Raw genomic sequence first — 16,810 nt, 5'->3', positions numbered from 1 at the left:
TCGTGATCCCGACATCTTTATTGATGCTCCCTGTCTTTGCACTTATATCGTACATGTCATTTAAGGAGCCCAGCAAGTTCATAAATAATGTCTCACATTCACCCTGGTAGCAGGGCCCAGGCGAGCAGAGATGAGTACCAGACGGTAACGGCAACCCACGTGTGGAATAGCCCACGTTAAACTCTGGGTCCAGGCCATACCAGCACTTCAGTGTTTAAGTCTTGTACATGCAGTGTGGGGAGGCGCATCTGCTACAGTGTCTTCCAGCTGCATCAGGCCCAGGCCAGTCAGGGAGCAGCACCGAGTAGGTCCAACCCAGGAACCTCAAGCAGAGCTGGCATATAGGCAGCACAGGAGAAGCCAGCTTCCAGCCAAGGGGACAATCTTCTGGTCGTTCAGTTACAGTGACGAATTAACAATGTGTCACTGCCACAGCTGTCTGGAAACGAGGGGTGGCAGTCTCTACAGGGGGAGGTAAGGCCTTTATCCTGGGGGTAGGCAGAGTGTGTGCAACAAACTAGATCAGTGCTCCAGTTACATAGACCGAATATATTAAAGCTTTGGGGTTTTTACAGCCTTTCTTCCCTTCCTGGTCTCCCTAGAGGTGAGAAAGGGAAGGATACAAGAAAACACCACTGAAGGTGGAGTACATTTCATTAAAGTCTGTGTGAGCCAGTCTGCCCCCAGTCACCACAACGTTGACCCCATCTCCTGCCTTCAAGTGCACAATGAGGTGGAAGGCCCCGGGGCCCCCACAGGTATGCACAGCCCCGGGGGGATGATGGTATTCCAGAAACTCCCTCCTGTACCCAGCCGTATGCAGCTGGGCAACACTGGCGTTGGAGACAGACAGGACGGCTTCCACATAGGCTTCTCTCTCAGGCGTGAGGGTGGCGGTGATCAAGTAGCGCCCGTCATAGGGCGCGGTGAAGATCCCTACGAAGAGCCAGACACAGGTGAGCTGATGTGGTGTCTTGGCCGCCCGTGCCCTGGTTACAGACTAACTTGGATCCATCTCACCCAAGGCCACTTTAGACTGCCTCTGATTGCCCCTGGGTTTTAGCACCCAACGTCTTAGACAGGTCAGGATGGTTAGTCACCAAACCTGTAGAAGGGAGGCTGACTGGAGAAACTGTACCACCTGCCCACATTTGTTTTTCTAGAATGAAGGTCAGTCCCCAAGGACAGGTGCATTCTAGACAGGTATTCTACCATGCACATCAACAGCCCCAGTATGGCCTCTCACACATGCAAAGCACAGACTCAGGCCACTCAGCTCATCCCAGAGCCCACAGTCCTGGGCTTGTAGCATCCAAAGAATAAGGGCTCCAATACTCCAGAGCTTGGAGTAGTTCTTGCCTAAATTTACAACAGTCCAGGAAACGAAACCAGCCACAGCCCCTCTGGGACAGGCAGCCAGTTCTACCAACATTCCTAGTCTGCCATATACATGGCATGTGTGCCCTGCAGACTTGGGACCAAGACCCAGCCCCTGCCATGTTAAAAACCACCTTCTAAATCCCTGGTGTGTCTAATTCCTGAGACAGAAGCAGACACTGAACCATTCAATCTTAGGAGGCCATGCTATCCCCCTCATCTAAAAGAATCAGCCTCTTGGGTGTAGGGCATGTTCACTCACAGCCAGAGGCCCTACTATCTTCTAACCCCAGGGCCCCATGATCTGGGAGGCAAAGGAAGTGTGTAGAGCTGGACCACCCACAGCATCCATCCCAGGAGTGGGTAGGGGTATCGGGTCTCTGCACTCAACAGTAAGCCACATTATCACCACAAAATTAGGGTCCTGAAACTTTAAAAAGGACCTATTTAAGAGTCTAGCCTCCAAGTGTGCCTGGGTCCACCCTGCCCTTCCATGCTTACTAGTTAAATAGTATCCTGATTATAACTCCTGGAATCTTGACTCTGAGGACAGATCAGGCCCCACTATACTGGACCAAGCTTCCATGTGCCTGTATAACTGGGGCAAGCCTAGCTCAAGGACCTCCTGGAATTTCCTTGATAGTACCAGACTGCTTGTGAAGATCAACAGCCTGTGTGAGTGGACAAGGGGTCTCCACAGCCAGCACAGCCAAAGGGAAAGAGACCCTTCATTCCTAATCAAAAACCCCAACTCTAGCACAAAACCTCTAAGCATAGATTAGAAAGATGGGTGGAGCAAAGCATGGCAGTCTGGGACACCTGACTGCTTCCTCTGAGGTCTGCCAGCGACCATCAGAACAGTGTGACTTAGCCAGAGGGCAACTGCGCTTGGAATTGTGGAAAGAATTGCTAAAAATTACCAAGAAGATGACCAAGGCCCTCCCTCTCCCTGTGAAGACCATGTCTATATAAATGCTGCTTAAAGGCAAGGAGACTGGGCAAGGCTAGAACCCATGAGCCTCAGAGGGTTGCCCTGAGGTCCAGATATCCTGTAAATGGAAGGAAAGCCCCATCCATGTGTGGCTATCAGGAAGGGCTCTGTGCCAGTCTGTCAGGTGCCAGTCTGGGAACAGGTGAAGCAGGACAAGCCAGAGGAAGGGAAAGAAGGCTGTTGGAGCTCACAGCAGCTTCTGCCACCATCTCCAGGGTTCCCTGGAACAGGCATGGGTGCCACAGGCACCTTCCAAAGTACATTGTTCAATTCTGTCTCAGTGTGTGAGGCCCCACACTCTAGGCTCAGTCCCTTGTAGAGAACACAGCCTTTTTTGGTTCATCATAAAACTAAGATTCTGAAGGGAGTCTCTGCACATTTGTAGGTAAAGCATGCTTAATGACCTCTAGTGGGCAGATGGAAGAGAGGGGGGCTGGGGTGTGACAGGTCATAGCTGGCAAAATAAAAAAAATTTTTAGCAACCATTAAAAATTAAGCAGCAGTTCCAAAAGTGTGGTGAGGCCATATGCTGCCCTCTCACACCTGCATCCCAAGAATTGGAGGTTTGGTGACAATCCACTGCCCAACTTAGGTTCTCCCCAGCCTCCATGGAGCAAGACAGAATTCCATTTTAGATACTCACCAGTGTTGGGGTTGTATACATCCCCGTCATTCACCAGCACCTTATTAAACAGGACAACGCCTCCATCACTGGAAAAAGGCTTCTGGGTAAGACCAGCTGAAAAGGACACCAGAGCAGGCAGCGGCGCTCCTAGGGCAGAGAGAGGCAAGAACACATGGACCTGCCTGTCTTCTGAAAGCGTTGATGGACCCCGGGTACAAGCTGTGCCTCCTGCTGGAAGTCCAGAGACTCCCCTTGTCAGACCAAGGGCTAGTACAGAGAAACTGGACTCGCGTGTAAGACACAGAAACTGCATATGAAAACCTCAAAGGGATTGTCTGCATTGTGTGTGTGTGTGTGTGTGTGTGTGTGTGTGTGTGTGTGTGTGTGTGTGTGTGTATAAGGTGATTCTGTGTGCTGGATAACTGCATCAGGGGCTGGTGTTGGGTGCATAGAGAATTATCTAGGGAGCTGCTTTCTTGTAAGTCAGTGCTCATCAGGACCACACAGGGCATAGCCCACCCAGCCTCCCCTCGAAAAACATGAACAGAGACCATGTGGGAGGGAAAATTCCTGCCTCTGAGTCTCTCTAGAGGCTCAGTCTACAGAGGCCAGGACCAGGGAGGCTGCTGGGTGTGGAAGGGCCTAGGCTCCAGGCTGTCTACCCGTGCCAGCAGCCCTAAGGGAGGAGACAGGAAGTACAAGGCAGAGACCACCAAGGAGAGCAGGGTTCTGCGTGGACATACCTGGGGTGGCTACAGGAGGTGACTTGGGGTAACCTGAAACAAAGAATGGAATGTCAAATCCTGCACAGATATTTTTCAGACCTCTTTCTCCCTTCCGGGATGGCTATAGTCCCTGGCTCTGGCTTCATCAACCTCACTACTCTCACCCTTTCCTGGGGAAAATGACACTTTTAAATGTTTTTGTTCTGGGGTGCTCCTGATACCCTCCTGTCAGATAAGCAAAAAAGTTCCTCTGAAAGCTACCTTTTTGAACTTTGTTCCCTAAAGGTGGAACTCTGGACCCACTGAACACACCAACAGGTTCAGGCTGAACAGTTTGCCTCTGTGTGCCTTCTGCAGGGCAGACTTACCTGGTGCACCTGCATAGCCTTCCGAGCTAGGGATGGGCCCCTGCCCCATCTGTCCATCCACTCCCTGAGGCAGGCCCCTTCCCGACATGCCCATCCTGCCTGGAGGCCCAGCCTCTCCAGTCTCCATGATGACTCCACTAGAGCCAGGCAGGAAGGGCAACCCCGTGCGACCAGGCCAGGCAGGCAAAGGTGGTGGCGGCAGGGGCCTCTGGGGCAACACTGGCCGCTGGCCTGTCTGTGGTGGTCTGGCTGGGTCTTCTGGCAGTGGGGTCAGCTGGGGTGGTTCAGTGGGGGCCTCCTCTGAGGGTCTGGTGGATTCTAGTAGCGTCTTCCCAGATGGTCCCTGGGTTGCTTCTGAGGGTTCCTCTGCTAGAAGTGAGAAAGAACACAAATGTCTCCAGATCACCCGTGTAAGGCTTCCATGGCCATGATCAGTGTCGTTTGATTGACCACAAAAGGCTGTGCCTATGTAGCTGAGGCACTGTCTCCAATGGGGTGTAAACAGTATGAGAGCCTGGGACAGCTTGCCTGGCATCTTCTGAAGGAACTCCAGCCAAGCTGCCTCTGATTACCCAGGGAGAGCTGGGAAGACAGCCGGGGCCTCCTGGATATAGATGGCAACACTCCAAAACAGTGTGAGTCTGGCTCCAGCATCACGTGTCCCTTCAATGCGTGCTCTCGTCATAAATGGGTCACATTACCATGAGGCTAATGCCACTGACTACTGCCGTCTCTAAAGCAAGCTAGCCCCAGTGTCAGGCTGCTGGCCTCACTGCTGGCTTGTGAAAGGACCTTGGCTGCCTCTACAGTTGGCACAGACCCCAAAGAACCACTATTTCCCCACACTTTCAGATCACCAGTAGAGGAACCTCCTGCGTCAAGTGCTTCTGCCTGTCTGAGGTGGCCACCACAGTGACTCAGCCAAGAGCTGCCACCCCTTCCTTCCTCTGAATACATTCCTGGAACTGGCATACTAAAAAGCCCTTACTACATGCTCACAAAACATCTGAAGACATACTACCTACAGATGCAAAGACCACCTTCCCAGAGGTCCTTAGTCTGGTGCCTCATATCTCCCAGGACATATGGGAGCTTCACAGCATCTACCACTGCATTTCGGCCCACTGTCTAGAGTTGCTTTAAAGTTCTATAAAATATATATTATACATCAAATATGTGTTCTCCTTCCACCCAAGAGCAGGTGACCAGAACACCCTCCCCCCCAAAAAAGTTGTTTCTCAGCCTTTTCTGACCAGTTTTCATGAGAATAAGCTCCACAGAAAATAATTCTAGTAGCTTCCATGTCAGTTCTCCGAAGAATAGCATTTGGAAAGCCCCGGTGTAGGTGCAGGCAGTAAGCAGCTGTGATGTAATGAGCAAGCAGGAGGGTCACAGATTCTAGGCCAGCCTATGCATGCGTTCCATAGAAAAAAGGGAGGAAACCATGAAAAAGTTGAGGGTCTTTCACAGGACAAAGATTAAAGGTTGTCCCAGAACGTGGGGAAGACACAGAGGGGAAACCTTGTGTCTGCAGGCACATCCAGAGAAAGACCGCCCTGGGGGTACCAGGAAGCAGCAAAGTTGAAGAAAATGTGCTACTATTTTAAACACAGGACTGAAATGTGCTTGGATATATTTTACAATACAGAAAATTACGTTGAGGGGCCATTGGAAGTTGATAGCACATTTACTCACATATGAAATCTATTTCCATTTTTCCTATATGGGACGTGCATGGATGCATGTTTTGTATGTGTGTGGTACCTTTGTGTAAGAAAGTAGTACTGTCAGCCCAAAGTAGAGGCTGAAGGTTAATGACACTGAACCGACCTCCCCTAACTCACTGGGGCAGGTTCTCTCAATCAAACTCAGAGCTCACTGATATGGCTAGTCTTCCTAGCCAGCTTGCTCTGGGGATAGATACCCTGTGTCTGCCATCTGAGGCTAGAATTACAGGCACAACTCACAGCCGTGAGTTCTGGGGATTCCTGAATCTCACACTCGCTTAGCATTCCGGGGCCTTCTCCCCCAACCTAATATGAATATGGACTCCTCTCCTTCCTCCCTGGAAAGGTTGTGAGCCAATCGTGGTGGTGCATGCCTTTAATTCCAGCACTGAAGAGGAAGATGCAGGGGGACTGGAGAGAGGGTTGTAAGCCAAGTTGCAGTTGCTGGGAACTGAACTCAAGACCGCTGGAAGAGCAGTCAGTGCTCTTAACTGCTGAGCCATCCCTCCACCCCCAGAAGGTGGGTTTCTTAAAGGCACAGAGCACCTTGGAAGATGTCTCTGTGGATAATATGCTTTGCCAAGAAAGCATGAGAACCTGAGCCCTACCCCTACTGTGAAAAGCCAACTACATACATTGTATGTACTCACTTGATACATGTATATACATGTAGGCAAACACTCATACACATAAAAATCTTGGGGCTGGAGAGATGGTTCAGCAGGTACAAACACTGGCTGCTCTAGAAGACCCAAGTTCAATTTCCAACATCCACAGGGCAGCTCACAACTATGCATAAGTCCAGTCCAAGGGATTTGATATCCTGTCACCTTTGGACAGTGTGTGTGTTGCAAAGACATACATGCAGGCAAAACACCCATACACAAAAACATCTCTAAGGAAAGTAGAAAGTGACTAAGATTTGGCCTTGACTTCTACCCTCCACATACGAATGCAATGTACAAGCATGTGATAAAAATCTTAAAACAAGGGAAGAGGGACTGGAGGGGGAGTGGAGATGAAACATCCAAGAGCAGTCACATGAAAATGTCATGGAACATTCTGCATAATTCATATACACCAGTTTAAAATCCGGTTTTCTACTGTCTATAAAACCAAACCTCGCCTCCTCTGCTATCCAGTTCCAGTTCCATCACTAGTGCCAAGCTCTCACCCAAGCCTCCCTGACTTTGCTTTGCTGTGCTGCAGCTGCCCCTGAAACCATCCGTTCAGCTCCAATCCCTGCAGTCAATTCAAACACCACCTCCCTGTGGCGCCCTCTGGGATCTGCCCAAAAGGGCTTGAACAATCTGCTTCTGAACTGTGAAGCAATGGACCCCTTGTGATTTCCATCGACAGCTGGGTGGTGTCCTCACCTTCACAGTCTCTGGTCCCCAGGATCTAGCATAGGGCCTAACACGTGACACTGAGACAGAGGCGCTGATAGTTACCATGATTTAGCCAGAGTACTAGGAACCTTAATTCTCGCGCAAATCACTGCCATCCTAGGGTTCTCCTTATACTGCTTAAGTGCACGGGACCACGATAATTCTTTCTAACTCATTTCCCTCAACACCAGGCTTACCAAAGAAGTAAGAACTTAAAATCCTATCTGAGCAAAGAAGTCAGGGCTCCAGGGACTCCAGAGCTGCATGCAAGCCAGACAACAGTGAAAAGGCTGCGCCTGATTCTGCTTGGGGCCCCAGGCCCAGCCTCTCCCTCTCAGCTTGGGCTCCGCCCAGTGTCACATGGTGTATAACCAAGTCCTTGCAAAGCAGAGCAGCACTCAGTTCAGTCTAGAGAGAGAAGTCCCCTGAAAGCACACATCTCTGAATCCCTCACCTGAGGAATGAGTGAGCACCAGGCCCAGCTGCCAGGGGCTGGTCTGCGGAGACCAGGAAGAGGAGTGAGGAAGGGCGAGGGAGGAGGGAGGAGGGAGAAGAGGAAGAGGTTGTTTCACTCCCTGGGTGACCCTGCCCTGTCTTCCAAAGCTCTGGTTAGGTTTTGTGTGGCAATTTATGCCTATAATCCCTGTACATGGGATTATAATCCCTGAGGCAGGAGGATTGCTATGAGTTTGAGGCCAGTATGAGTCATAGTGACATCCAGGTCAGCTGGAGATATAGAATAAAACTATCTCCAAATAAGTGTGGGGGAGGGGTGGTAAGGGAACCTATTAAAAGTCAACTTTACTAAAATAATACTCCTCTGGAGGCTGGAGTAGATCTGAGCTGACACCCTCCAGCCACCACAGGAGTTAGGTTTTTATCTGCTGTCTCAGTTCCCCAAGGGTAGAAGGGCTGAGTTCCTGGCAGGAGGATGCTTTCTATGTGCCTGGCAGCAAGCCGGTGTCTAGTCACACAAGGACTACAAGAAGGCCACCATCACTGTTAAGATTCTGCCTTCCAGGGTTCCAGGCCTGGCTGTGGGGAGGGACGGCTCCCAGGTTCCCAGCCTCAGCCTCTGCAGTGCCCCCTCCTGTCTTCCAGGCAGAATTGCACCTGGTACTGACTGTAGCCACACTGCATGAATGCCAAGTGAGGCCCATCAGGAGACCAGTGGGGACGCCTGGTTTCCTTATGCCTAGCATTTGCTCAACAGAGGGCGGAGCAGAGAGTGTGTTAGCATTTTGTCTTAAGCTCCACCCCATAGTTACCTGGCAATAGCCAGGCGTGCCTGACTCACTATAAAAAAGGATGCCCCCCCTCACTCCCCCGCCCTGCCCTTTCTCTTGCTTTCTTGCTCCAGCTCTGTCCTCTCTCCCCTTCCCCACCTCCCCCCTCTCTCCACGTGCTCACGGCCTGCCTCTACTTCTCTACTTTCAGCTCCCCTCCCCATGCCCTGAATAAACTCTATTCTATACTACAGCCATACCGTTATGTGGCTGGTCCCTGAGGGGAAGGGATGCCTTAGCATGGACCCAGGAGGCAGCCCCTTCCCCACACCTGACTACACATCCACCAAACATATTCCTCCTCTCCTTTTATCTTTTTATAAACACAACAGAAAGAGACAGAAACACACACACACACACACACACGGGGGGGGGGGGAGAGAGAGAGAGAGAGAGAGAGAGAGAGGACTAACTGGGGAGATGACCCCCTAAGTAAGGTGCCTGCCATGCCAGCATGAGCACTGAGTTCAGACCCCAGCACCCATCCATGCCAAGCAACTAGGAGCAGGGGCAAGCCTGTGTGATCCTGGGGCTTTAGAGGGAGGCAGGCACAGCTGCGTCCCCGGGGCTTGCTGGACAGTGGAGAGATGGAGTTCCAGGCTCAGTGAGACTGTCTCAGAAATAATGAGGACTGGAGAGTCCTTGGCGTTGAGAGCGCAGGGTGCCCTTTCAAAGACCCAAATTCAGTTTCCAGCACCTACGTCAGGAGGCTCACAACCTCCTGCAACTGACGCTCGTAGCCTCTGGGCCCATCTGCACTCGTGTGCACACATCCACATACATATGATCCTTAAAAAGAAAGACAGTTGAGGTGGAAATAGCCGAGGAAGTCGCAAAGCTTTGCCCTCTGACCTCCATCCACATGCACATATATACACTACATACAAAATCACACACACACACACACACACACACACACACACACACACACACACAAACCATGCTCCACATTTATAGTTATATGCTAGGCCACAGTTGTAGCTATTTTCACCTAACCACATATGGCCTGTGGATCATGGTTGGACCTGCCTGACCAGAGGATATACCCCTGCTATCCAAGTGTGACAACCTGAGTTCCAGCCTTGAAACACACATTTTAAAAGCTGGATGCAATGGTGGCACATCTGTGATCCTGGAGCTCCAACAGCATCCTGGGAGGCAGAAACAAGTACCTGGAAGGCGGAGTACCAGCTAGCCTGGAGCATAGAGCAGGGCAGAAACAAGGGGAGGAGAGAGAGCCCACCCCTGGAAGCTGTCCTCTGACCCTCACGTGCTGGGTGTGTTCTCTATTACCCCCACCTCACCCCACCCCACCTGTCCACCTTCTGACTGTTCCACATCCCATACCTCCCCCCCACCCCCTGTCTCCACATGGATGTCCCCACCCCCCACCCCAGTCTCTTGAGGGTTAGGTGCATCATCTCTGAATGAACACAGACCAGCAGTCCTCTGCTGTATTTGTGTTAGGAGCCTCATATCAGCTGGGGTATGCTGCCTGGTTGGTAGTCCAGTGTTTGAGAGATCTTGGGGGTCCAGATTGAGACTGCTGGTCCTCCTGCAGGATTGCCCTTCTCCTTAGCTTCTTTCAGCCTTCCCCCCAGTTCAACAGCAGGGGTCAGCTGCTTCTGTCCATTGGTTGGGTGCAAATCTCTGCATCTGACACTTTCAGCTGCTTAATGGGTCTTCTGGAGTACAGTCATGCTGGGTCCCTTTTTTGAGCACTCCATAGCCTCAGTAATAGTGTCAAGCCTTGGGACCTCCCCTTGAGCTGGATTCCACTTTGGGCCTGTCACTGGACCTTCTTTTCCTCAGGATCCTCTCCATTGCCATCCCTGTAATTCAACTGCTGAGTGCAGTGGGTTCTCTAGGATGGGTCAAGAGATGGTGTCTTCACTGGAGCAGACCAGACAAGAGTCTACCCCAGCAGAAAGGACCAGGTGGCGGACTCTCTACCCTATTTTAAAATTAAAAATGTGAAAGAATATAGAGGAGTGGTTCTGATGCTTTGATTTAATCTAGAACCTGCCAGTGCTGATGCTGAAGGTCCTTGTCCCCAATTGATTATCAATTAATAAAGATGCCAGCGGCCAATGGCTGGGTGGAAAGAAAGAGGTGGGACTTTCAGGTTCCTACAGGATAGGGGAGAGGAGGAGAAGAATCGAGATACTGGGGGTGGGGGGAGAGATGGAACAGTCTCAGAGCTACAAGGGAGATCTTCCAAAATGTAGGTGGTCATGGAAAACGGCCCATTGGCTTCACAGAAGGCAACTGGGCTACTAAGCTGAGGGCAGATTTAGAGGTGCTGAGCTAGGAGTAAAGGGAAGGGCACGCTAGCCTCAGGAGGCTTAGAAGAGCCCAGCCATTGAGCCAGTAGGATAGGTTAAAAATGAGCTAATGTGTGTGTGTCTTACATCTGTGGATCCAAGATAGCTTCTGGACAGGTGCACACCTGGGACTCACTGGGAACTCAAAGCAGTGTAGCGAAAACTACCCATTACAAAAGAAACTCATCAAACTGACACTACAGGGCCTGGAGAGATGGCTCAGTGGTCAAGAGCACTGACTGCTCTTCCAAAGGTCCTGAGTTCAAATCCCAGCAGCCACATGGTGGCTTACAACCATCCATAATGAGATCTGATGCCCTTTTCTGGGGTATCTGAAGACAGCTACAGTATACTTACATATAATAATAAATAAATCTTTAGGCCAGAGCAAGTGGGGACAAGCAGGGTGACCAGAGTGAGCAGAGGTTCTGAATTCAAATTTCCCAGCAACCACATGATGTCTCACAACCATCAGTACAGCTACAGTGCACTCATATACACAAAATAAATAAATAAATCTTTTTTAAAAACCAAACTGACACTACAGAATGCTAAGTGACAAACATAAGATGTCCCCCAGGTAATATGGGCCCTAGGAGGACAGCCTTTACCATTACTGCCTGCAGAGAAAGAAGCAGTCACTTGGCTACCCAAAACATGGGCTCCAAAGCACTATGGCCAGTTACTGACCCTCCCTGCAGGAGGGTGAAGAGGTTCCAGCAAGACAGGAGGCCTAGCCATGAAGTAGCAACTAGAGAGCACGTGAAAGGCCCTTCAGATCTCAATCACACGGTCTGAACTGTTCCCTTGACAACGTGGAGGGGGAAACACACCCGGCAGAAGGAAGTCCCAACTGGCCACACTGCTCACAGAGGACACTGTAGCAACCTTCTGCAAGAGCAGAGAGCTGTGGCCACTCCAGTCAAGAGGAGTCAGATGTGAAGACAGTGAAACCCATGGAATAGAACAGAAGTCAAAACTGGTACAAGGATCTAATTTCTGCTTGGTCCAAACCAGTGAAAACCAGAATCCCCGTATATCTGTATCACATGTGTTACTCTCTGTGGTGGCATCAGAATGGAAGCCTTTTGTACCATGGCACTCGATCCCTTGGTGGCAGGGAGAGGGTGAGGAGAGAGGGGGTGGGGCCAGCCTCACTTGAAGGTCATAGAAGATAAATTCACAGTTAATTCTAATACTTACATGAATAAGCTATGACCGGAGACACACCAATGGCTGACACTGGCTCTGGATGTGGCCCTGTGTACAGCAGTACACAGGAGTGCTCACCGAGTACTCATGGCAGCTAGTGAAAAGCTTTAAGGCAACAGAGCCTGTACGTAGGCTCTCTCACAAAGCTGACCCTGTGTTAGTGCAGTGGTATCCATGTTGGTAGTTTATCTGTTCCACCCCATTCTGGGCACCTCTTGCCTCTACCTAGCCTGCTACTTGTGACTCAATTTCCTTCCATTTTGAGGACTGATATGGAAGTAGATTTTTATCTTAACAACCAATCCCTAGGGCTCACCTCACCTCTGCTGAGTAAATCTCCTGGGCGATCCATGTCTTCGAAGTTACACACACAATGTGACCACGTGGAAGGCTCTGGACTAGACCTCTGTTCAAACTCAGAACTTTGTTTTAACATTATTACTGTTTAAAGTGTGTGTGTATGTGCTTGTGTGTGTGTGTGTGTGTGTGTGTGTGTGTGTGTGTGTGTTGGAGAACTGAACTCCATCCTCTCTAAGAGCTGTGCATGCTCTTAATTGCTGAGCCATCTCTCCAGACACAAAATTCAAATTTTTGATGAATAAAATCTGCTACTTACAGCAACTAGGGTATAAGAAAAACCAGATGCCCCGGGGAAGAGCCTGGCATGCATATTCACTTGGGTTTCTTTTGTGAGTTCACAGAATTATGATAGTCCATCACTGTACCTTGGACCCAAGCTGCCCTCAAACTCAGTGGATTTCAAGCTCATGGCCAAAACCTTCAGGATGCAGCTGGCAGGTACCAGCCCCAGCCAGACTTTATGGCTCAGGACTCCACCAGTCTGTTGTTGTCATTGTTACAGCTCACCAAGGGAAACTTGATAAAAATAGGATCCTTAGGTCTGTGGTATAATAGAATTCCAAGAGGAGAGATTCCCTTAAGACCAGGAGCCACAGCCACGCCTTCTCGCCACAGGATGTCTGTGGTTGTATCAAGGCAGGGCTGTCCCTTCCTGGAAACGTGACAAGAGACTTTCCCAAACACAGCAACTCTTTCTTTCTCAACTCCAACACCTCTTACAAGTTAGAGGGGAAGTGGTGGTTCCTGAGAGACTCAGCATCAGCTCATCCTCAGACGCAAGACTGGTTGATCTTGCAAAAGCAGTCTCTGTTGACATTTGTGCTACAGACTAGGGTCCTTGGCAGGAGGGCAGATTCCACCCTTTGTGCTTATCTGGGAGGGTTAATATTGGGCACCAAACACACTTCTGCAAGCACATGCAGGCGAGTAATCATGGCTTGAGGAGGATGGAATGAATGACAAGAAAAAGAAGCTACAAAGATGTGTTAAATTCGCTTAAAGGACCAACAGTGTCCCCACATGGGAGAATAAAAGTCAGGAACGTGGGGACCCAGAACTTTACCCCAACAAGAAGGTTGCAGAAGGAATCTTTTGTGCAATGTATGGAAGCTTCACCACTCATTAAAATGCCTATGGCCAATGAGCTGAGGCAGGATTAGAAGGTGGGACACCCAGCACAGAGAGAGGGGATTCTGGGAAATAGTCAGGCGCAGGAGATTTGCCCTGAACTCTGAGGAGAAGACAGATGCATGAAACTGAGCAGACAGTAACCAGCCATGTGGCACTCTTAGAATAGAATAAGCTGGATTACTGAGATATGAGCTAGTCAGGGAGCAGAGCCAAAGCTATTGGCCTAAGCATTTATTCATATATAAGAAGGCTCAGAATCGTTATTTCATGAACAAAGAGGCCAGGTGGAAAAACACAAGGTTACAGATGGTCCCAACTACAGAAGGTCTCGATGCATAAAGAACAAGGAGCTTAGAGAACTCCCAATGTATTCATAAGAAAGAAGGGTGTCACTATGTGATGTTGAGGGTTCTGGTAGGAGATGTCAAGGCTCAACACTCTCCATTTGGCCCCTAATGTAGGAAAGAAGGGAAGGGGAAGGGGTGACACTACCCTGCAGCTCTCTGCAGTTCTCCCTAGAAGGGATTGACCCATCCCAGGCCTCCACTCTTGTCGTGGTAATAGCAGGGGTGTGGAGGTGGAGCAGGGCTCACTGCAGGATGGAAAGGGGAGTCAAGCTCGGCCAGGAACAGACTCTATACCCATTGGGCTGAGAGTGAATTAAAACAGACTGGGGAGGGCTGTTCACTGACCGCCACCTGCTATCTCCCTACCACTCACAAAGCACCATTGTGACTGGTATTTCCAATGCAAAGACAGAGAGAGGGGGTAGGTAGGTGTTCAGGGTGTAAACAACCTACCCAAGTCAAAGAGTTTCAGTACAGATGAACTCGGAGAACCACGTCTCCAGGTTGTTTCTCATAGTACTTCAAGTCCCTTATCTTATGTGCCCACTAGCTGCATAGTGTGGCACAACCAGATTCTGACCCTCTTTCCCATGTAGCCTCTCAGCTTCTGTCTCACTGAAACACTTGGCAAAACTTAGTTTTGCAACAGAACGAATCCCTTCCTGTCCCAGAGCCTTCTGTCACATTATTCTCTCTGCCTGGACCATGTTCCTGCTAAATGAGTTCTTGCTTCCTCTTATCTGTCTATTCTGTTTCATCTTTCCTCAAGGTACTGATTGCTGACTAAAGTCAACCTTCACCACCATGGCTGTTCTTCTTTTCCTCTAGAGTGTCAGATCCACAATGGCTGAGACAAGACATAGCTTAGGAGAGATCTGCTAAATAAACGATGGAACCAGGTGTGGCGATACCTGTGACCTAGGAACTCAGGAAGTTGAGGTAGAACAATTACCATGAGTTCAAGGCCAGACTGGGATCTAGGTAAGAGACTAAGTAAATGAAACATGAATGAACAAATGAATGAATGGATGAATGAATGCAAGGAAATGTAAGGAGTCAGGATTGCTGCAGGCAATGAAACACCAGAGTGATTGTCCTTCAATCTCAGGACTGAGGGGACAGGGGAAACCTCAAGATCCAGTCTTACTAAGTAAGAATAGTAATTATTATTATAATTAGTTGTTCATCTTTCAGAAATTGTGTACCCATCAGAGTCTCAGGAGATTCATATATACATGCATATATATTCATATAAGAGTTCAACATATTTTTTGGCATATGAATCCTTCATAAGCCCCAGGCAAGAGCACAAGACAGACCCACCTGAGGCCAGCTGGGGAACTGAGCCCACCTCTGGACCTCACAAGAGCAGATCCATAAGCAGACAATAGGAACCTGAGTTTAGCTCTTGACCTGCAATCAGGCTGTACCTTAGGCACAGTCCCCGTCCCCTCCTCTGGGCTGGTTCTAACTGTAGGAGGAGGGACTCACCATTAGACCTCTGCGCCTTCCAATATGACAACCATGTTACCCTTCAAAGGCTGGTTGGCTGTGACCAATGGAATGAATATGGCAGAATCGATTCCAAGCTAACCCTAGTGCCCGCCTGTCGAGACCACAGCCTTACTTTCCCTCTGTGAGCCAGCTGCTGTAAGTCTGTAAGACAGACTGCTTGAGAGTGGCAGTATGTGAGGAAGCCCACAGGACACACAGGGAGAGGGGTGACATGGAGACTCACCAAGACTCCAGGTCTGTGGCCTATGTGAACCTGAACCTTCCTCCAAACACAAAACGCAGCTAAGAGGGTAAGAGACTCAGGCTGAGTACATGAGAGCCGCAGAGCCTCGCTACCCCGTGCAAGCCCCTGACACAGGACTTACAGAAGATAACCACCACAGAGACTGGGGTAGGAGATTACACAGCAAAACACAACACCCTTTTCACACCACAGTCTTCCCCTAAATGCCTTCTCTTCCTGCCTTTGATTTCCACTCACTCAGTTATCTGATCACATTCTTCTAGAAGTTTCCGTCATTCTCTCAGCTCACTGCTCACCCTGCCATCTCTCTCAACTATGCTCAGTAATTAATTTCTTCAGCTTGGAGGCTCAGCCCTGTGCCTTCTTCCTTTGAGAAGCCCTCTGGGTATCCCGGAGAGGGGAACGGCCGATCCCTGTGTCCCTTTGTGCTTGGTTCTCCACCAGACTTTTATTCCTATTTGCTACATGCTAAGCCACCATCTACAAGGGCGCACGGAGAGCTTGTGAGTCCACAAGCCCACTGTACTTGAATACCTGCTCCTTCACTGAGTACAGACCTGAGGACACTTTCTGAGGAAGAATGGCCCCTGTGACCTCTGCACCCCTCAGAGTCTCACATGCAGTTACAGTCGATGCTTAGCCAATACTCTGCTATCTTTTAACTGACTGACATTTGACTTCAACCTTAGCTGCAGGGTCACTTCAGATTCCGGGTCTCCTGGGCCTGGGGGCTCTGGAGGTCACAGGATACCACTCACTATTTTTGACTCCTCTCTATCACAAGTTCTCCCAAGCCCAAGTAGCCTGCATTCACAGCATGACCCCAATCTGAAGGATGGTACTTGGAAACTGCTTTGTCTCCTGAGCTACCTACCCATCTCTAACTCTACACAGAAGAGCCTCAGAATGGACACAGATTCCCACGCTGTCCAGCACAGCCAATTAACTGGAAATATCCAGCTGCATCTGTTATTGTAAAACACAGTCCAGACAGTGTTTTGACCACAGGGGACAATTACCCTGTGAACACATGGGACTCATGACCTTAACTCTACATTCCAGAGATACAGGGGCTAAGAGATCTGAGGTGGGGGCTGTGTGTCACAGATAGCTAAGCCTGGGAACAGTGGCCAGTTCACAGCCATGCTTGGCCCTGGTGACTCTTTATCTACAAAATGAGCACCGTGCTC

At 49.8% G+C, this 16,810-nt stretch overlaps 1 protein-coding gene across 1 annotated transcript in view; it reads right to left on the bottom strand.

Moving 5' to 3' along the window:
* Emilin2 (elastin microfibril interfacer 2) overlaps positions 1–16,810 on the bottom strand; it is a 56,883-nt gene continuing 40,073 nt past the window's right edge. The window contains exons 5-8 of the mRNA XM_052192579.1: positions 4,087–4,455; positions 3,737–3,769; positions 3,012–3,140; positions 1–936 (exon numbers count right to left, since the gene is read on the bottom strand). Of these exons, the coding sequence (XP_052048539.1) occupies positions 599–936; positions 3,012–3,140; positions 3,737–3,769; positions 4,087–4,455 (869 nt within the window). The 3' untranslated portion in view covers positions 1–598. The remainder of the gene's footprint in view (positions 937–3,011; positions 3,141–3,736; positions 3,770–4,086; positions 4,456–16,810) is intronic.

The sequence above is a fragment of the Apodemus sylvaticus genome, chromosome 9, assembly GCF_947179515.1.
Source record: "Apodemus sylvaticus chromosome 9, mApoSyl1.1, whole genome shotgun sequence".
NCBI classification, from domain to species: domain Eukaryota; kingdom Metazoa; phylum Chordata; class Mammalia; order Rodentia; family Muridae; genus Apodemus; species Apodemus sylvaticus.
This window is presented reverse-complemented; position numbering and strand designations above follow the sequence as displayed.